General features: G+C 35.2%; 2 protein-coding genes across 4 annotated transcripts in view; one reads left to right on the top strand and one right to left on the bottom strand.

Annotated features, from left to right (window-relative positions):
* The window catches only part of DIS3 (DIS3 homolog, exosome endoribonuclease and 3'-5' exoribonuclease), a 39,775-nt gene that overhangs the window by 22,538 nt on the left and 401 nt on the right, over nucleotides 1–16,836 (bottom strand). For 2 of the 3 annotated variants that reach the window (XR_013763669.1, XM_079138920.1), the window contains exons 2-14: nucleotides 16,111–16,268; nucleotides 12,549–12,742; nucleotides 12,069–12,142; nucleotides 10,281–10,448; nucleotides 9,441–9,605; nucleotides 8,195–8,308; nucleotides 7,827–7,964; nucleotides 7,133–7,279; nucleotides 6,630–6,746; nucleotides 6,298–6,399; nucleotides 5,463–5,527; nucleotides 5,294–5,378; nucleotides 3,783–3,910 (exon numbers count right to left, since the gene is read on the bottom strand). Coding sequence is in view for 2 of the 3 variants with exons in the window: in XM_079138920.1 (XP_078995046.1) it covers nucleotides 3,783–3,910; nucleotides 5,294–5,378; nucleotides 5,463–5,527; nucleotides 6,298–6,399; nucleotides 6,630–6,746; nucleotides 7,133–7,279; nucleotides 7,827–7,964; nucleotides 8,195–8,308; nucleotides 9,441–9,605; nucleotides 10,281–10,448; nucleotides 12,069–12,142; nucleotides 12,549–12,742; nucleotides 16,111–16,268 (1,655 nt within the window). In the remaining variant the exon portion in view is untranslated. Of the gene's footprint in view, nucleotides 1–3,782; nucleotides 3,911–5,293; nucleotides 5,379–5,462; nucleotides 5,528–6,297; nucleotides 6,400–6,629; nucleotides 6,747–7,132; nucleotides 7,280–7,826; nucleotides 7,965–8,194; nucleotides 8,309–9,440; nucleotides 9,606–10,280; nucleotides 10,449–12,068; nucleotides 12,143–12,548; nucleotides 12,743–16,110; nucleotides 16,269–16,532; nucleotides 16,601–16,836 lie in introns of all 3 variants that reach the window. The other variant, XM_079138921.1, reaches the window with a different exon arrangement.
* On the top strand, nucleotides 13,073–13,890 carry LOC306660571 (oxaloacetate tautomerase FAHD1, mitochondrial-like). The gene has a single exon (XM_079138945.1). It carries the CDS (start codon nucleotides 13,189–13,191, stop codon nucleotides 13,828–13,830), a length of 642 nt encoding a protein of 213 aa, XP_078995071.1. The 5' UTR covers nucleotides 13,073–13,188; the 3' UTR covers nucleotides 13,831–13,890.

Here is a 16,836-nt window from a genome sequence, read left to right as displayed (position 1 = left end):
TCTTCCAGACAAAAATTGAACAAAGAAACCATAGATCTCAACAACACAATCAATAATTTAGACTTAACGGACATTTATAGAATATTCCATCCAACCAAGAGTGAATACACTTTCTTCTCAGCAGCACATGGATCCTTCTCTAAAATAGACCATATATTATGCCACAAAGCTAATGTTAGCAAATACAAGAAGATACAGACACTAGCATGTATTCTATCAGATCATAATGGATTGAAGTTAGAAATAAATGAAAGAGTAAAACACAGAAACTATTCCAACATCTGGAGATTAAACAATATGCTATTATATGATGAATGGATAACAGAAGATATTAGCAAGGAAATTAAAAAATTCTTAGAGGTAAATGAGAACAAAGAAACATCATATCAAAATGTCTGGGACACTATGAAAGCAGTACTTAGAGGGAAATTTATTTCATGGAGCGCATTTAATAAAAGAAGTAAAACTCAACAAATAAACAACCTAACACTACAGCTCAAAGCCTTAGAAAAAGAAGAACAGAACAGCACCAAAAGTAGTAGAAGACAGGAAATAGTTAAACTCAGAGCTGAAATCAATGAAATTGAAACAAAAGAAACAATACAAAAAATTGACAAAATAAATAGTTGGTTCTTCGAAAAAATAAACAAAATTGATAAACCTTTAGCCACACTAACAAAGAGAAGACGAGAGAAAACCCAAATCACTAAAATTCGGAATGAACAAGGAAATATCACAACAGACAGGATGGAAATACAAAACATAATTAGAAGCTATTTTCAAAATCTATACTCCAACAAAATAGAAAATTTCGAAGACATCAACAGGTTTCTAGAGACATATGAATTGCCTAAACTGAATGAGGAGGACATAAACAATTTAAATAGACCAATTTCAAGTACTGAAATAGAAGAAGTCATCAAAAGCCTACCAACAAAGAAAAGTCCGGGACCAGATGGGTTCTCAGCCGAGTTCTACAAAACCTTTAAAGAAGAGCTCATTCCAATACTAATCAAAGTATTCCATAAAATAGAAGAGGAGGGAACCCTCCCAAACTCATTCTATGAAGCCAATATCACACTGATACCTAAACCAGACAGAGACTCATCAAGGAAAGAAAATTTCAGACCAATATCCTTAATGAACATCGACGCAAAAATTCTCAACAAAATTTTAGCAAATCGCATACAAAAACATATTAAAAAGATAGTGCACCATGATCAAGTGGGTTTCATCCCAGGGATGCAAGGTTGGTTCAACATCAGGAAATCAATAAACGTAATTCACCATATTAATAGACTTAAAGTCAAGAATCACATGATTAGTTCAATAGATGCAGAAAAAGCATTTGATAAAATACAGCACCCCTTCATGCTCAAAACACTAGAAAAAATAGGGATAGTGGGAACATTCTTTAACATTGTAAAGGCCATTTATGCTAAGCCCATGGCTAATATCATTCTAAATGGTGAAAAACTGAAAGCATTCCCCCTAAAAACTGGAACAAGGCAGGGATGCCCTCTTTCACCACTTCTATTCAACATCGTTCTTGAGACTCTGGCCAGAGCAATTAGACAAACCAAAGAAATTAAAGGGATACGAATTGGAAAAGAAGAACTCAAACTATCCCTGTTCGCTGATGACATGATTATATATTTAGAGGAACCTGGAAATTCCACCAGAAAACTCTTAGAACTCATAAGTGATTTCAGTAAAGTAGCAGGTTACAAGATCAATGCCCATAAATCCAACGCATTTTTATACATAAGTGATGAATCTTCAGAAAGAGAAATTAGGAAAACTACCCCATTCACAATAGCCTCGAAAAAAATAAAATACTTGGGAATCAATCTCACAAAAGAGGTGAAAGACCTCTACAATGAGAACTATACAACACTAAAGAAAGAAATTAAAGAACACCTTAGAAGATGGAAAGATCTTCCATGTTCTTGGATAGGAAGAATTAATATTGTCAAAATGGCCATACTACCTAAAGTGCTATACAAATTCAATGCAATTCCAATTAAAATCCCAATTGTGTATCTTACAGAAATAGAGCAAGCAATTATGAAATTCATCTGGAAGAATAAGAAACCCAGAATAGCTAAAGCAATCCTTAGCAGGAAGAGTGAAACAGGGGGTATTGCAATACCAGATCTTCAACTCTACTACAAAGCAATAGTAACAAAAACGGCATGGTATTGGTACCAAAATAGAAAGGTAGATCAATGGTACAGAATAGAGGACACGGACACAAACCCAAATAAATACAATTTTCTCATACTAGACAAAGGGGCCAAAAATATGCAATGGAGAAAAGATAGCCTCTTCAACAAATGGTGCTGGGAGAATTGGAAATCCATATGCAACAGAATGAAACTAAACCCATATCTCTCACCATGCACCAAACTAAACTCAAAATGGATTAAGGACCTCGGAATCAGACCAGACACCCTGCAGATTATAGAAGAAAAAGTAGGTCCAGATCTTCACCTTGGTGGTCTAGGACCAGACTTCCTTAACAGGACTCCCATAGCACAAGAAATAAAAGCTAGAATCAACCACTGGGATAGATTCAAACTAAAAAGCTTTCTCTCAGCAAAGGAAACTATCAGCAATGCGAAGAAAGAGCCTACAGAGTGGGAGAATATCTTTGCCAATCATACTTCAGATAGAGCACTAATCTCCAGAATCTATAAAGAACTCAAAAAACTCTACTCCAAGAATTCAAATAGTCCAGTCAACAAATGGGCTAAGGAAATGAATAGACACTTCACAGAAGAAGATCTACAAGCAATCAACAAACATATGGAAAAATGCTCAACATCTCTAGTAATAAGAGAAATGCAAATCAAAACCACCCTAAGATTTCATCTCACCCCAATTAGAATGGCGATTATCAAGAATACGAGCAACAACAGGTGTTGGAGAGGATGTGGGGAGAAAGGTACACTCATACACTGCTGGTGGGGCTGCAAATTAGTGCAGCCACTATGGAAAGCAGTGTGGAGATTCCTTAGAAAACTTGGAATGGAACCACCATTTGACCCAGCTATCCCACTCCTTGGCCTATACCCAAAGGACTTAAAATCTGCATACTACAGAAATACAGCCACATCAATGTTCATAGCTGCTCAATTCACAATAGCCAGACTGTGGAACCAACCTAGATGCCCTTCAATTGATGAGTGGATAAAGAAACTGTGGTATATATATACTATGGAATATTACTCAGCCATAAAGAATGATAAAATTATGACATTTGCAGGCAAATGGATGAAATTGGAGAATATCATGCTAAGTGAGATAAGCCAATCTCAAAAAGCCAAAGGACGAATGATATCGCTAATAAGTGGAGGATGACACATAATGGGGGGGAGGGAAGGGTTAGAGTTAGGGTTAGGGAGGGGGGCAAGTATGGAGGAAGGAACTACTGTATAGAGGGTAAAGAGGGGTGGGAGGGGTGGGGGGAAGGGAAAAAATAACAATGAATCAAACAACATTGCTCTATGTAAATTTATGATTACACAAATGGTATGCCTTTACGCCATGTACAAACAGAGAAACAACATGTATCCCATTTGTTTACAATAAAAAAAAAAAAAAAAAAATCAAGCTAACACTTAAAAGGTAACTAGAAGAAATGGAATGACTCTACCAAATCTCTATTCAGTCTATTAAATAGTTCATCACTGAGCATCATAAAAATCTTTAGAGACCAAATGTTATCTTAATACCATTAAGAATGAATTAAGAAACAGTTTGATATTTTTGAAACATACCCGTTTTCAATTCTTCTTTTTTTCAGAATTTTAGCTAATTTATTTAGTCCACGGAGACTAATGGTAATATCATCATTCATGGTTGCTGAATCAATTCTCATCTGAGCTTCAGCATATGTAAGAGAAGCCTAAAAAAGAAACCTCATTTAATACAATTCTTAAAAATGATAAAAACTGGTTTACTATTTAAATCATATTATTTTGTCTCATATTTAAACTAACAGGAAAAAATAAATCACAGTTAATATTTATGCTTTATATCTATGATTTCTGGTTAACTCTTATTTGAGGCATTACACAGCATAAGCAAGGTTTTATTAAAACAAAGTAAAATGGTAGCATTGTTAATAAATTGTTTAAACTTTACTTCATACTTCAATTGGTACATATTTAGGTAATGCTACAATAAAACAAAAACAGGTTAGATTATTCACTGTAATCCTTTCCAGATGTTCATTACCCACTGACTGGCAAATAATTAACAAGGCTGTAAGAGTCTAGACATCATATTTTATAAGAAATGTAAAATACTAAAATTAAGTACCTGAAAATGGAACAAATCATAGTAGGAAAAATTTTAATGATAGATAATCCAAATGTACAAATGGCTACTCTTGTTTTATTTCCTTCCTGATGAAATGCTAATCTTTCTTTAGCTTATTAAAAAAAAATTGCTTCATAAGTAAAAATTAGAAACTACATAAGAAGGTCAAAAACCAATTTATCTTGTAAGGGCTGAGTTCCCCTTCTAAAAAATGTTTTGTATATTTTCTAAATTTATAGTATAATTTTGTTACATTGATCAAGTCTAGGAGAATTATTAATTTTTTGTAATTTAAAAATAAAAATCTAGGAAAGCTTAAATAATTTACACGTCTCTATTTTTCAGTCTAACACTGTCTTTTTTCCAACCACTAATTTTTAGAACCAAAAAGAATGATATTAAATGGAAAGAAAAAAGGTAAGTTTGGAAAACAGATCATTAGAAGGAAATGAGTTTGGCAAACATTGGGGGTCTATCTGGGACAAAATGAGGAAGAATAGAATAGAATCTGGGGGAAGTACAAAAAGAAAAAAAACGTAAAGAATGAGGATAATCTGGCTCCATCTGTCTGAACATGATCTCAGGCCAGTTGTATCAGAATACAAGTATAATATATAACATCACTTCTATGAGAAAATGTGTATACGATGATGATGTCCATGCTATTTTTCAAAACGCTAACCATTTTTAAATAGGGACAACTTTAATTCCTAGGGCCCCTGATTAAGGACATAAAATCATGTATATAGTGTTCTCAAGTATGGCTTTATGTTTCTGGTATAAGACAACTTCTGCAAAAACTAATTTTTGAATAACATCAATAATTAAGCAAATAAATGGAAAAAAAAACTAGATTTTGCAACAACACTGAAAAAATTTTAACTTTTTAAGTCTTTTCCAAAACAATCTAGGAAACCTGTAAAAGTATCAAAGATTTGAAACATTAGAGGGGAGCAGTTAAACTAACCTTTGAATTAATTACACTTTTGGTAAATCTTGTTTTTAAGATTTCAGCATTGTGATTCATTTCCCAAATACATGAAAATGCCAGCCTATGGAAGCAGATAGACAGTATTTGTTAATGGGAGTCAATTAAAATAGTATATAAATTTTTATGAAAAAAAATTCATAAATACCTGTCAACATTACACCTTAAGGAACATAAGTTAGAGCTAAGCAACTCTGGAACCATGTCAATCCTCTGTAAAAGATATAAATAGATTCTCACATTACACAGTTTTTTATTTTGGGCTCTATTATCAATCAACATTAAGAGAACAAGAGAAAAAAGGAGGGCTCTGGTCTTTTCTCCTAGAATTGAGAAAATGTCAAATGAAAAGGCTATTTGTAGAAAAGGACCTGTACAAAATTGTTTCAGTAGGCAAGTAATGAAAAAAAACTGGACCTCAAGTCTGTAGATCTAAGTTTAAGTCCTGTACACTAGCCATATAGCTGACCTGTGAAAGTTTGAAGTCTTTGGTCTTTATAAATTGGAACTTATACAGAGTAGACACAAGCCCTACCAGCTCTGTGACTGACAATGCTTAACAACAAACTACACAGTGTTTTACAAACACTCACAGAGAGAGAGAGAGAGAGAGAGAGAGAGAGAGAGAGAGAGAGAGAGAGAGAGAGAGAGAGAGAGAGAGAGGAGGAGGGGGAGGGAGGGAGATATTAAATTTTTATGGAAAAAAGCTATGCAGAGGACTTCAACCATGAATGTAGACTATGTTTAATCTTGCCCTCACTTTCACAATTGTTCTTTAAGTTTACCAGAACCATACTTGATGAATAAATGCTACACAACAATTTATATCAACTACATCTGCTTGTTATTTGGACCACTGAATAGCAAAACATTGCAATGTTTTCAGTAATTTAGGCCTCCTTATTCCATGTATTTCCTATAGCTAAGTCACATACTATTTCAAACTGATTTTTCAGGAATCTGAAAGTGCCTATGAGTATTACCTTTTCACAAAGATACACAGTTGTTCCTCTTCTGGCTGATTCTTGATCTAAGGCATTTCCTGGCCTAATAAAATGGCTAACATCAGCAATATGAACACCAACCTTCAAAAGATAAAAATAAAAAGATGCCAATATGTATTATTAATAGAGGAGAGTTTGAATGAGAAGAAACTTAGCAAAAGGGAAAAAGAACTCAGTCATATCTACCATTTCAACTTCTGACACATGCCCATTAATTTCTGCAGCTATAACTTCATAAGAGTAATTCACAAATTCTGAGTCCAAAGAATTATATTTAGTTAAGAATGTTACTACTATTACAATATGAATACCTCCAAGTTTCCATTTTTGAGTTCTCTGCAATGTAGAGCATCATCTATATCAGTACATCCTGGTGGGTCCACACTACACACACACAGATGCCTCAGGTCTTCTCGGTTTTTCATATCCTAGAATATACCACATTATAAATTAAATAAATAAATAAATAAATAAATAATTCCATAGTATAAATGCAATACAACCCTTGTAAAATCAGTATTAAAGTATTAACAATAACTTAGCTTTAATTTCTTGATGACAATCATGCATGATTTCTAACCAAGGATTTCTCTGCTTCTAAAAAATATGACATATACTACTGTCTGCCTCCTAGAAATAGGTTACCTTTTAGTCAAAAAAACCCAAATGATTTGTGCTGCAACTAAATATGGTAGAGGAGGGACCATGGTTTTTAAAATACATGTAGAAATATTTTAAAATATTTAAAAATACATGTAGAAATTAAAAATAGTGAGGATAATATGTAACGTCACAATGAATTCTTTCAACTTACTTTTTCAGTAATGCTCCAGGGCATCTTTGGCAGAAAGCTAAGAACAGCCTGTGAAAAGGGCTGATGAGGAACATCATGCTCAAGTAACAAAACTTCTGTTTCCGTCTCCTTCTCTCCAACATCACCTAAGTTTTTTACAAAGTGTCCCTAAAACCAAAAGATGTTATTAGAAAGGCCTATTTTACTGCTATTTTGCATTTTTTATCATATTAAATTCTTCAGTACTTTACATATCATCTCAGTATCTAATGTTCCTGTAGTAACCTCTTAAAAATGAAATTTTGGCAAATTAAAGTTGAAAATGACAAGGCTTTTCCATTGATTTATAGAGACTTCATGAGGGCCCAGTTTTTATATCAGAGAATGTGTTTCCTATTTATTTACAAGTTTAAAATATGCTTCAAAAACAAGTTTCTAAATTTCATTAGAATCTATTTAGGACCCAAACACTTTTTTTTATATATTCCAATCACTAAAAGTTGTTTGGCAATTTGAATAAAAGTAACTACATGATTTATACTGGAATTTCATAAAATTAATCTTGATATCAGAAATGCTTACCAGGTTAACATATTAAAATATTCCTAAATTTCTATCCTATATAAAAATAGATTCTATTTTCATGACAAGCAACAATATTATTCACAAATTGTTGATTATATATCCTACGATAAAATTACAACTTTGAGCTTACATTTGGATATCTGGAATTTCTGGGCCAGCCATCAATAGCAACAATAATTCTCCGTCCTTCTAATGTAGAAGCCTGTCTTGTTTCTATCCGAATTCGAGGGATTCTCCTATCAGCAGGTGTGAAGAGATGTCTTCTAGACTAGAGAAAATTATGGAAAATGTTTTTTTTGTTTGCAGTGCTAGGAATCAACCCCAGAAATGTTGTGTATGATAAGCAAGCACTCTCTCCACTGAGATACACCCCAAGCCCCAGAAAAAAGATTTTATATCAACACCCACACTCTGGGAATAGGGACAAAGGGAAGTCTTTAAGTCCTACTAAATGTTTATAATATTTTAGCAGTTAACATTTTTTTAACAGTTACTTACCTCCTTGATATCAGACTTGGAAAGCATGCCACAATATGGTCTCCAATTCCTTTTTATTATTCCTACAACTCTACCTGTAGGCTTTAACATTTTTTCATTTACAGCAGTCTTAAGCTGAGATATAAAAATGAAAATCTTCAGTTATTTTTCCTCTAGATATAATGAGATAATTTTTCTTCAAAATTAGCATAGGTACATGGATGCTAATACATTCAGGTAGTAAGTAAATTATGTCATAAAACTGCAGAATCTTTATGCTTCAAAATTCTAGATGGAGCATGTATGCCAAACCAAACTACAAAAACTGTTCTGTGATAATAAAGCTCTACAGAAATGGACAATATAAAAAAACTGAATAATTATATCAAAACTTAACTTTTCAGTTTTTAATATGAGAATTTACTGACCAAAACAAGTCTAGGAGATATACACTAGGATTTTAGAACTCGTTCATACTAATTAGCTAGGTTATATGGCTATGAAGAACAGTTTGTGTTGAACTCATTAATTCACTAAAAATGATGCGTCATTAAAGGTTCTTTCACATCCAAAATAAAAACTCAAATAAGTAATGTCTACAATTTTGAATAGGTATTCTTCTGGTATTTCACCTCTAACACACTCCAAAGGCCTGAATTCAGCAACAACAATATTATAGTGAGACTCCAAAGAACTTACTATAATTGATAAAAAAAGAACTACAAATGTTATGTTTTTCCAATTGTATTATTCTTATAAATTATAAAATGGAAAATAAATAGGTCATATCAAGTAGATATAGCTCCTAAGAAATAGCTGAACATATTCTACTCCTAATAAATATGGTAGGGTACTAGAGATAGAATAATTAAATAGGCATGAACACAAAAGGCTCAGAAGTACATTATGCTGATGGAATTTGAACATTACATACGGCATTCAGAAAATTTTAAATTTTTATTTACTTAAACCTCACTACTTAAACCTTTAGATCACATACTTGAATGTCAAGGATTCCTAGTTTTATACTAATTCAACAGTCTTGGTATTTAAGTCCATCTGAGTAAATTAAGACATTAAAATGAATTATATGCTTCAAAACACAAAAATTAACAATATTATATATGACATTTATTAAACTTACACAACTATAATTTCATTCAATAATTCTGAAAACAATGAAACTTGTTTAACTTCCTCCAAAGCTGATATGTTAAATAATAGTACAAACTTATACAAAAAAACTAAAATCTTCTTTGTTTCATACCATGCATTCTCTCTCCTCTTCTTTCTCCACATCATCTTCATTTTGCCCTTCATCTTGTAAAACAACAGAAGATGGTGCCACCCACTGACTCTTAGGAAAAAGCTCAACAGCTACAATATCTTCGTGAACAGCTCGATTTAAATGTTTAAGTCCTTGTAAGATTATCTGGTTTAAGACAACAAATGGCAAATGCTCAGATATCCTTAATGGCAAAAATGGAAAGGTATTTAATATGTTCTAAATATCTCTATGCAAATATTTTTTATAATGTTCCTTTATTCCATACCTTTAATTTTTACATATTAAGTAGAAAAAACACAGCTCAGAAAATAAGGGCTGTGTTCATGACTCCAACATAACTTATAACAGTATCAAAAGATTTAGGGCTATTTCTTAAACTCTCTAAATCTCAGGGTCCTTACTGGTAAAATTAAAAAAGAATACTTTTCAACAGTTTTGTTGAAGATTAAATGAAATGTTACATGCAAAGAGAAGAGTATCTGACAGTGAACACTCTAATAAATGGCTGACATTTGCTATAAGTGTGTGAAGCACTCTATATGTTTATACAAATAGAATTTATCATAACTGGTCATAATAAATAATATAGAAGTATCACATTTTTATTATTTGATGGACTAGCTTATTATTCTCTTAAAAGTAGATTGTTTTCTTCAATAATTAATTTCCTAAAGAAATGACTAATTGTATTAGTATTTATGACTTTCTTCAGCTGATGAACTGGGAAGGCAAATTTGAATTCTCATACAAAATTTCAAATACTATACAATAAGACAATGAACAAAAAAGTATTTCAATATATAAGGAATTTACACTTGCCTCTTTATTTTCTTCAGTGTCTCCATGAATCCATACAGTAGCTTCTAAGTAATTTTCTCTGCTAGCTCTAAATGTTCCTTGAAGGTATATACCAGATTTTATGCCTTGTTGAAGCTTACTTAGGGGAAGATGCTCTGAAAATATAATTTTCCCACTTTCTATTTCTTTCTGTGAAATAAGCAAATCAAAAATTGAACTTAAGTTTTCTGCTTGTTTAATATACAACTGTCATTAATATCAGTAACTAAAGGAAAATCCACACTGTGGTATATACAACTTATGGTTTAGATGAGACGTCCCCAAAACTCCTGTGTTAATGCAGGAATGTTCAGAGGTAAAGTAATTGAGTTGTCAGAGCTATAATGTAATCAGTCCCACCTCCTTTGAATAGACTGATAGACTGGTGGTACCTGTGGGCAGGTGGCCATGGCTAGAGAGGTGGGTCAGTGAGGGTGTGCCCTAACAGGGCTGTCTGCCTTGCAGCCTGTCTCCCCTTTTGTCTTTACCCTTCTTTGCTTCCTGGCTGTTACAAAGTGAGCAGTTTTCTTACAATGTGCCCTCTGGCTGTGACATCCTGCTTCACCTTGGGCCCACAGCAGTGGAGCTGGCAGTATATGAACTGAGACTTCTGAAACTATGAACCCCAAATAAACTTTTCCTCCTCTACGTTGTTCTTACTGTGTATTTTGGTCACAGTGACAAAAAGCTGACTAACACATAATTCTATGAATTTGAGAACATAATACAGTGTTTTAGACCACTGCTATCCAAAACAACTTTTTGTGATAAAGGGAATATTCCTTTTGTGATGTTTAATATAGTAGCCACTAGGCACTATTTCTCTTGAGCAGCTGAAAGATGGACAGTACCACTTAGAAACTAAATTTTTAAAGCTGAATTAAATTTAAGCACCCACATGCAACTAGTAGCTATATATTAAGGCAATCCTAAACCTATATTCCAACAATCAAGTCTAGGTTTTATCTTTTCACTTCCTTTTATTTTCATAAAGTAGCTGATTAAAGACAAGCAGGAATGAGAGGACTGTTGTAAAGACTGGATGTATGAGCCAGGCACAGTGACAGACCCATGTAATTCCCATAAAAGACACCTTAAAAATTACTGACGTTCAGAATAATTTGTAGGTCCTCATTATTTGGTCATTCCCCTTCTGTTTCACTTCTTCTTATGACATTCCTCCCTCTTCTTTTGAGATTTTTGCTATCTGCATTGTCTACCACTTCTATATAAATAACCACTACATATACAATCATCTATGGGCACCATTCATTTGTTCATTAAAAAAAAAAATTAAAGCCCCCATGTACAGGCCCATTTTATTGTCAATTAATTTAGGAACTGCATTTCAATGAGCCTATTACAATCACTCTTATTATTTATACCCCAATAAACAATTTTATTCAAATTCCAGCTTATGAATTTTTAAATTTGGTAACTATAAGCCTCATATCTCAAGGAGACTATTTTAATATTTTCACTATTCAAAACAGAACAAACTGGCCAGGCACGGTGGCGCATACTTATAATACCAGAGGCTTGGGGGGCTGAGGCAGGAGGATCACAAGTTCAAAGCCAGCCTCAGCAAAAGTGAGGTGCTAACCAACTCAGTGAGACCTTGTCTTTAAATAAAATATAAAATAGGGCTGGGGATGTGCCCAGTGGTTGAGTGCCCCGGAATTCAATTGCCGGTACCCCCGCTCCCCTCAAAAAACAAACAAACAAACAAACAAACAAAAAAAAAAAAACCCACAACAAACTGAAACATACCCCTTCTTCAGACAAACAAGCAAGACGATCTATGAGTTCAGGATTAGCAGTGAGGCTCTTTACATATTCTTCACCTGAAAATTAAGTTGACATCGTTCTTAATAGATGCAAGTCTTTTTTTCCTTAGATATGAAAGACCATGAAAAATCTTATTTGTGAAAGTAACAGTCAATTTGAAAATAAAAATGAATCTTCTGATGTGGTCCTGTCTCAGATGCATGAGTAGACCCAGCATATCTGTAACTTTTTATTGCCAAGTCAAATGCAAACGGTAAGGGAAAAATTAACAGCCAATGAGCACTACAACCGGCTTAGCTTAAAAAACTGTGAGAAATTTAAAAATGCAAAAAAAAAATCACATGAAATTATATAGGATCATGAAAATATTAAACAGTCAAGTGAACATCTGACCATAGGCCTGATCATAACTATTACATGCACTTACAAGCATGCAGTAATAGCTTCTATATTTAGACTTACATGTGAAAGCTGGTATTCCTTCTTCAACAGCTTTCTCTTTGTTTTTCCTGTCATTGGTTATAAAGATAACTTGTAGTTGATTTTCTGCTGACATTTTCTTCAAATGTTCATTGTACCATTTTGCTGCTACTCGAATGGCTCTGTCATTTCTATCATTAGCATTTTCTCCCTGTTCTTGTTCTACATAGGTTTCTCTAAATGTAAAGAAAAGGGAAAATGAAATAAAGAAAATAAACAGGAACAAAGATATAAAAACCCTGAGGACATAAATGTTCAACAACCACTAAAGTGAAAAGTCAATAGTATATCTATTTCACCTGAATATAGACTTATGCTTCAGAGAGTAAATAGGATCCTTAAAGGTATGATTTTAAGACAACAATTTGCTTGGAGTAGAAGAAAATCATACAATTAAAAAGGCTCATTTCAGGGCCGGAGGCGGCGCCTGAGAGCCAGTGGCTGCGGTGGTCTGGAAGTTGCGCACCATCCTCCCAGTCTCCTTGGGTACCGCTGGACGCGGGCCTCAGGGCAGTGCAAGGTAGGATGGACCGTAGCTGACAGGACAGCGTCCCGAGGCAGCGCGTTCCCTCCAGGCCGCCGTAGGCGCGGAGCCTGTGGTCACGTGGCCCAGGGCTTCGCCATGGCTGCCCCAAGGCCACTGTCCCGCTTCTGGGAGTGGGGGAAGAACATCGTCTGCGTAGGGAGATACTATGCGGACCACGTCCAGGAGATGCGCAGCGCGCTGCCCAGCGAGCCCGTGCTCTTCCTGAAGCCGTCCACCGCGTACGTGCCTGCCTACTGCCGCAAGCTGCACCACGAGGTGGAACTGGGTGTGCTCCTGGGCCGCCGCAGCCGCGCAGTCCCTAAGGCCGCCGCCATGGACTACGTGGCCGGCTATGCCCTGTGCCTGGACATGACCGCCAGGGCTGTGCAGGACGAGTGCAAAAAGAAGGGGCTGCCCTGGACTCTGGCCAAGGGCTTCACAGCCTCCTGCCCGGTCAGCGCCTTCGTGCCCAAAGAGAAGATCCCTGATCCTCACGCCCTGAAGCTGTGGCTCAAGGTCAACGGGGAGCTCAGGCAGGAAGGCCAGATGTCCTCCATGATCTTTTCCATCCCGTACATCATCAGCTACGTTACTAAGATAATGACCTTGGAAGAAGGAGATCTTATCTTGACCGGGACACCCAAGGGAGTTGGGCCAGTTAAAGAAAATGATGAGATCGAGGCTGGCATAGATGGGATGGTCAGTATGAGGGTTAAGGTGGAAAGGTCAGAATATTAAGTATACAGAGCGCCTTAACTTCGTGTCAGGAGAGAACGGAGCAAGACGGAAACAAGTAAAGGTACTTCTAAAGAATGAATTGGGTTGCTAAGCCTCAATCAAGAAAGATGGACTCTTAGGTGAAAAACATGATCTGGATAAACTGGGACAGAATTACAAACAACCAAAATAAAGTGATGCTTTCCAAGGGGAGAATGTATTGAACCAAACCTTCAGAGGTCTGTTTCCTAAAACTGAACTGAATTAAGACTTTTCAGTGAGTCTTTCTGGGATCAGTAGTTCAAGACTTAAAATCTGCAAAGGACACCGAAGTCATGTTCCAAGTGTTTCTCAAACTTTCTTGAACTTGATAGTCATCTGGAGGCATGACTGGCCCATTCCAGACTAGCTGAATCAATTAATGGAATTAATCTCCAGGGAAGCGGTTTATAGACCACTCTGATTCTTAACAGGGAAACATGAAAAATCCTACTTCACGTAATCAGTTAACTTAGTTTTATTAGTTAATGACCAGTCGATGAAGACTGCTCCTGTTTTCTTTGGGTATCTATTACTGGCCTGTAGATTCTGAGTTTGGGAGATAGTTTTAAAATTAATGTTTTCCAAATAAATGTGCTGTATTTTGTGTGGCCTAAAAAAAAAAAAAAAAAAAAGGCTCATTTCAATTTTATTTTACAAAATGAAAAATTCAAGACCAGAATTAATAGTTTCAAGTTGGGATACTGAATAAACTAATAAAACTTTGCAGATCTGATGAGACTTTATTCAAAGTCTCAAGGATTAACAGCAATTCTGAACACAACAAATAGTATGACGATGATTTATGGTCATGTAATTCCATGGGTATTAAATATAAAATCCATGTAAATTATCCACAGTAAACACTCAATAAATGTTCAAGACTACCTAAAGACTAAAAGAGCAGACAGAGATATTATTGCATTTTTTAAGTCTATCCACTCTGAACTCCCACGTATGTGAACACACTTATCTAATTCTTTAAATCTGTTCTACAAAGCCAGATTGAAGCATAACAACAAAATTCAGTACAACAGTCTTTAGTGTTTAAAGATAATAGATTCAGGGTTGGGATATAGCTCAGTTTGTAGAGTACTTGCCTGTCAAGCACAAGGCCCTGGGTTCAGTCCCCAGTACCCCCAAAAAACAATAAATAGATTCAACTTTAGAACTTTAGACTTATTTATATTGGTAATTAATAGAATTATTTTATTCCCACCATGTACATGCATGCTAGTGCTTTAATCTTACCAATGAGAGATATGGTCATAAATCTGAATTTCATTTTAATCAGACTTGAGTAATAAAATCTCAGATATAATTTGCCTAGTGTCCTAAGAGTCTCACCATCAACCTCAGCAATGTCAAGGTCTATTCATAGCACTTGAGCTAACAAAATTGCTGACTTTTGGTTAGAAACCTGATGCATATGCTCCACAAATACTTGTTTTTTTGGTATTGAAAAACAAATGATGTTTCTGTTTCGGGATTTCGAGGAAGTGCAAGGAACACGAAGTCTGTAAGTGCTTTAGTGATATCCTTTATGAGAGCAATATTTAATTTGGAGATATAAGAGAAATTAGATTTTTCAAAGTTTTGCATAATCTGATGGATTCTGTTACTACAATCTATATTCTAATGCAGTGGTTCTCTATCAGGGGTTGCATTTGTCTCCCCAGGGGACATTTGGCAATGTTTGAAGACATTATGAGTTGTTACAACTTGTTGGTGGTAGGGGGACTGCTATTAGCAACTAGTGAGTAGAAGCAAAGGAGCTGCACCTTACAATGTATAAGACAGCTGTATCACAATAAAATATTATTCAGTCCAAAATGTTAGTAGTATCAAGGCTAAGAAACTGTGATGAACCTATTAAAGTATTTCCTTAACAAACTCATATTTTATCATCCTATGTTGGTTATTCACACAATATGGTATTCCAGGAACCTATGCAAATCTCATCTTCCAAGAGTCTACTGTTCAACTCAGGCTAAAACCAAATTGAAATGAACACACTGGAAGTAAAAGTAACTATTACTGCCTAAGAGTCAGTATATTCTAGTTCTAGGCTTGAACTCACCAATGCTCATGTGATCTCAGTGAGATCCATTTAGCATTATCTTCCACGCAGCTGTGTAAGACCCAAACAGCACATAAAACCATCATTAACCTTTGACAATGTCAAAAATTACTAACAGGAATATTCTATCACATTTAGCTAATCATACGGGTTTTGTGATATTTAATATATTTTTCTCTTACCTATGATGCTCATTAGTGAATGTATAAAAATGCTTCTCCTGGTTATTGGTCACATCCCGGATTCTTTTATATACTGGAGCACTTCGATTTCTCACTTCTTGGAGAACCGTTTGTAGTACAATTACATTCCTGATGGCAGGGTCCTCGAGAACATCAATCTTTAAAAAATAAAAGTGTTAATTCTTCCTATATTCATTTATAAATTGTTTCAGTCAAAATATAAACTCCTGTCAGTTTAAAAACACTAACTATACATTAAGCCAAGGAATTCTTTTGCTTTAAAAAATGTGACAAGTCACTCAACCCTTCAGGACTATTTGAGAAGAGCGCACGAGAACAGACCATTCACAAAACTTCGTAGAAGTAAGGCTATCAATAAAGAAATACGTCGGCCCACACAGTTTTTGTTCGTAGGCACTTACAAGCTGCCTGGGGGTCGCAAGCTGGAGGCCTCAGAAGCCCAGGTCCCCGGCTTCCGGGCACTTATAATCTAAGGTAGAAGAGACACCAGGAGTTAGAAAATTAACGTGTCTAAAATGACTCCAAAACCGAAAAAAAGGAAAATAAATAAATAAAAATAAGGAAAAGAATCACGGCCTGGGAAAAAAGAAGCGTGGGTCCCGAAGGGGCTTGCCTTTCCTAAGTATGAGATACTGCCAAAGACCCACCTCCCTGAGCCTCAGTTTCCCTATTGCCACGCCCCCTTGTTCTGGGAAGGCGAGTGAT

The sequence above is a fragment of the Sciurus vulgaris genome, assembly GCF_902686455.1.
Source record: "Sciurus vulgaris genome assembly, chromosome: 4".
Taxonomy (NCBI): domain Eukaryota; kingdom Metazoa; phylum Chordata; class Mammalia; order Rodentia; family Sciuridae; genus Sciurus; species Sciurus vulgaris.
The sequence above is the reverse complement of the archived record's forward strand: the minus strand, read 5'-3'. Positions and strand labels throughout refer to the sequence as shown.

Excerpts from the sequence above, each read along its gene's own strand:
- LOC306660571 (XM_079138945.1), top strand. The coding sequence starts at position 13,189 with ATGGCTGCCCCAAGGCCACTGTCCCGCTTCTGGGAGTGGGGGAAGAAC.